The sequence below is a fragment of the Populus alba genome, chromosome 3 (genome assembly GCF_005239225.2).
Source record: "Populus alba chromosome 3, ASM523922v2, whole genome shotgun sequence".
NCBI classification, from domain to species: Eukaryota; Viridiplantae; Streptophyta; class Magnoliopsida; order Malpighiales; family Salicaceae; genus Populus; species Populus alba.
Genome location: NC_133286.1, coordinates 17,305,094 through 17,309,521, shown reverse-complemented (window position 1 = coordinate 17,309,521; position 4,428 = coordinate 17,305,094). Strand labels below are relative to the sequence as shown.

At 36.7% G+C, this 4,428-nt stretch overlaps 1 protein-coding gene across 1 annotated transcript; it reads left to right on the top strand.

The window, feature by feature from the left end:
- Nucleotides 1-1,022: 1,022 nt before the first annotated feature.
- LOC118049108 (putative disease resistance RPP13-like protein 3) lies at nt 1,023-4,173 on the top strand. The gene has a single exon (XM_035058993.2). It carries the CDS (start codon nt 1,150-1,152, stop codon nt 3,835-3,837), a length of 2,688 nt encoding a protein of 895 aa, XP_034914884.1. The 5' UTR covers nt 1,023-1,149; the 3' UTR covers nt 3,838-4,173.
- Nucleotides 4,174-4,428: the final 255 nt, after the last annotated feature.

Sequence of the window (4,428 nt, the reverse complement as noted above, 5' to 3'; positions counted from 1 at the left end):
TAAATTAGTCTAAATTGAATTACCATTTATTATCTAAGTTACATATCTATTAAACTATTTTAGGTTAACTTAAAATGTTTTTTATTTAATTTATATTTTTATATAAAAAAATTATTAAGATATCACGATTTAGAAAATATCTTTATTATCTATTTTATTTTTTAATTAAAATAAAATAAAGTTAAAAAAAACCTCACAGAGATTTTTGAATATATATTTGAAAATATATTAAACTAAAATATATTTTAATATTAATATATTAAAACAATTAAAAAAAAAAAAGAGTATGAATTTTTTTTAAAAGACCACCAAAAAAAAAAAAACTTTGCCGTGTCTGAGCCCAATTCTTCTAAGATAATGAAGCCGCGTTGCTTTATAGTTTATGCAACCAAACGACAAGACAAATTAAAGTTCAAATAATTGCGTTGATTTACGTGCCAAACAAATGTCATGGGCTGAGTAATAGCGTGTTTCACAAAACATTATGATAGCGATTTTTTAAAAATATATTAAAATAATATTTTTATTTTAAAATTTATTTTTTATATTGAATATTAAAATGATTTAAAAATATTAAAAAATTAATTTAAATTTATTGAATTTTTAATAGAGGAAAAAGAAATCACATAATTACTTAGTATTTTCACAAACTAAAATTAATTGGCTATTTGTTGATGTATTAAGGACTTAATCAAAATAAAAATAAAGATGGAGGATCTAATCAAGATTGCCCTTATAAGATTATTACTTTTTAATTGAGGGTTTCCTTAAAAAAAATGGTTTGTTTTTTACTATTATTATTTTTTTCATTAAAAAAAGGGCAGTGAAGAGTTTAGTTTTAATGTCTAGTGGAAATATGATTATGATTATTTTTTAAAATATTTTTTTATTTAGAAAAATATATTTGTAATATTTTTTATTTTTTTAAAAATTATTTTTAATATTAATATATTAAAAAAAATTAAAATAAAAAAAAATCAAAACCTTATAGAAACGCTTTTCAAACACACAAGCACCTTTTATTGTCGTCGGAGCCAGAGGTGCCAGGAATAAGCAAGAAAAACTGATAGGCTTATCCAAAAGAGAGAGAAAAGGAAAGTAAGAGAGAGGGAGAGAGAGAGAGGTTGAAGAAGGAAGAAGAAGCATCATATGGCTGAAGCTGCCGTTTCCTTTTTACTTGAAAGGCTTGCTGATCTGTTTGATGAACTTGAATTTCACACCGACGTCCATAAAGAAGTTGAGCGGTTACAAGATGAACTCAGGAGGATCCGTTGCTTCTTAAGAGATGCCGACGCAAAGCAAGATGAAGATGAAAGAGTGCGTAATTGGGTGTCTGATATCAGAGACGTGGCTTATGATGCTGAAGATCTCATAGACAGGTTTATCATGAACAATGATCCTCTGAAGAAGAAGAAGAATCATTTTATCAAGAAATGCACTTCCTATGTCAAAGGATGGAAACAGAGGTCCAAGATTGCTGAGGATCTTATGGCCATCCGTTCAAGACTTCAAGACATCTCAGCCAGCCGTGAAACTTATGGCATCCAAAATGTTGGAGAGGGGACTACTGCAGCAGGTGAGACTCTGAGGAAGTTGAGAAGATCGTCTCCTCGCGGTGAGGAAAGGGATATTGTTGGCTTGGAGGATGACACGGCTAAACTGGTGGACCAACTTCTTCAGATGGGGGATCATTGGAGTGCTGTTTCGATAGTTGGAATGGGCGGTATTGGTAAAACCACTCTTGGTATAAAGATATATAATCATAGTGGTGTCAGGGCTCGCTTTCCTTCCCGTGCTTGGATATGTGTATCACAGGAGTTTAGTGCAAGAGATGTTCTGCAGCGAGTCATAAGACAAATTGCATCGCCGAGAGAAAGGCTTGAAACTTTGACAGATGAAGAGTTGGAGGACTTGGTGTATGAAAATTTACGGAGGAAACGCTATCTGGTTGTTTTGGATGATATCTGGAGCACCAATGCCTGGGATTGCCTTAAAAAGGCCTTTCCTGTAGACAGAAGTAACGGTAGCAGATTGTTGCTCACGACTCGGAACAAGAATGTCGCTCTTCATGTAGATCCTCAAACTACTCCCTACGATTTGGGATTTCTAAGCAAGCAGAATAGCTGGGAGTTGTTCTGCAAGAAAACATTTATTGATGGCACAGACACAAGTTGCTCTCCAATATTGGAGGAAATCGGGAGAGAGATTGTGGAGAGATGTGCTGGTTTACCACTTGCCATCATTGTAATTGGAGGCTTACTTTCAAGAAAAAAGAGGCCGAATGAATGGGAAAGAATTCTTAACAACATGGACTCTCATTTTGCTCGACACCCAAATGGCGTTGCGGCAATACTTGCTTTGAGTTACAACGACTTGCCATATTACTTGAAATCTTGTTTTCTTTATTTAGGCCTTTTCCCAGAAGATTGTACTATTCAGGCACACAAATTGTTTCGGCTATGGGTGGCAGAGGGTTTGATTCCACATCAAGAACTAAGAGGGGAGGATGTAGCAGAGGATTACTTGAATGAGCTAATTGAGAGAAACATGGTTCAGATGGAAGGAATGAGTGTCAATGGGAGGGTCAAGCAATGCCGTTTGCACGATCTGCTGCGAGACCTCTCCATCTCCAAGGCAAAGACGGAGAATTTTCTCCAGATTCCTGGTAATGAAAATATCCCATCTTTGACTAGATGTCGTCGCCATCCTATCTATTCTGATTCTCATTTATCTTGTGTGGAACGTCTTAGTCCACATCTTCGTTCACTCCTGTTCTTTAGAGTTGTTAGTCGTGTTCGTTACAGATATTTTATCGGCAGAAACGTCTATGGTTTCTGCGAATTATCGGGTGTCAAATTCGATTATATTACCAGGAATTTCAAACTGCTAAGAATTCTTGAGTTGGAGGGTATATCATGTAGCAGCATCCCAAGTACAATTGGTGAACTGATACATTTGAGTTACCTGGGATTGAAGGAGACTAACATACAAGTGCTTCCATCAACATTAGGCTCTCTGTGCAACCTGCAGACTCTTGATATTGCTGGGAATCTCCATCTTAGGATAATTCCTGATGTCATTTGCAACATGAAAAATTTGAGACATCTTTACATGTGTGGGCATTCTGGTGGGCACCTGAGGATAGACACCCTCAAGCATTTACAGACACTGACAGAGATAGATGTCAGCAGATGGAAGCAGAACAACACTGCAGATCTAGTCAGTCTTCGAAAATTAGGAATAAGAGGAAACCTGTGCTCAGACACCATTAAGATATTTGATTCCATTTCGGCACTCTTGCAACTTCGATCTCTCTATCTTCGTGCTGAAGGTGCTGAATTTCCATCACTTGTTCAACTCGGTTCTCTTCGCTCTCTCATCAAGCTGCATTTGAGAGGGGGGATATCACAGCTGCCCAGCCAGCAAGATTTTCCACCAAATCTCTCCCAGTTAACATTAGAACACACCCAGCTTGAACAAGAATCAATAGAGATACTAGAGAAGCTGCCAAAATTATCAATTCTCAGGTTTAAAGCAGAGTCTTATAGCAAAGAAAAACTAACAATCTCTGCCGATGGGTTTCCTCAACTGGAGTTCCTAGAGTTTAACAGCTTGGAATCCCTGCATGAATTCAAAATAGAAGAAAATGCAGTGCCAAGGCTTGAAAGCTTCCTAATTGTCAACTGCAAGGGGCTAAGGATGCTCCCTGAAGAGATGACATTTGTGGCCACTCTCCATAAGTTGGTTATTGAAGAGATGCCCAAAGTCTTTGTAGATAGGCTTCAAGGAGAAGATCTTCATAAAGTGCAGCACATTCCTTTGATCAAATTTATATGAATAGGCTGTTAGCAGGGTATCTGATGACATTATTGGTTTCTCGGCAGCAATGTCATAACTTCGCTTTGCAATATACTAAGGGGCGTTGGTTACCCGTTGAGGTCCTCGACTTCCACAACTTAGTTTTTCAGTTTTCCAGATGATTCATCTAGACCTGCCAGCATGTCTATAGCATACACATTTTCTCTCATTTTAATCTGTAGGTAGACTATGCATGCTACCTTTTTCATCCATTTTCTGCTTCTTTGGTTGTAGGAATTAACAATGCATGCATTCTCACTAATGTCTTAGCACTTAAACATCATAATTACACGAGGGGCAGGCATTTTTCTTACAGCAGGTAAATCCAATTTCTTTAAGGAAAAGGGCTCACAACCCAGAAATGTCAAGAGGCATTAAGCCTAATACATTTCAGTGCTCGCTCCTTTTGGCATGGAAATAACACAACAGCCTCACTATTCTTCCTCCACTGTGTATCTTCATGTCCAAATGCAGATCACTGCCATGTAAAATTAATCACAAAAGGCTATTATGCTTTTGAAAGCATCCAACTTCACTACTTATGTTGAGTTTTTTTCTTCCTCAACATGA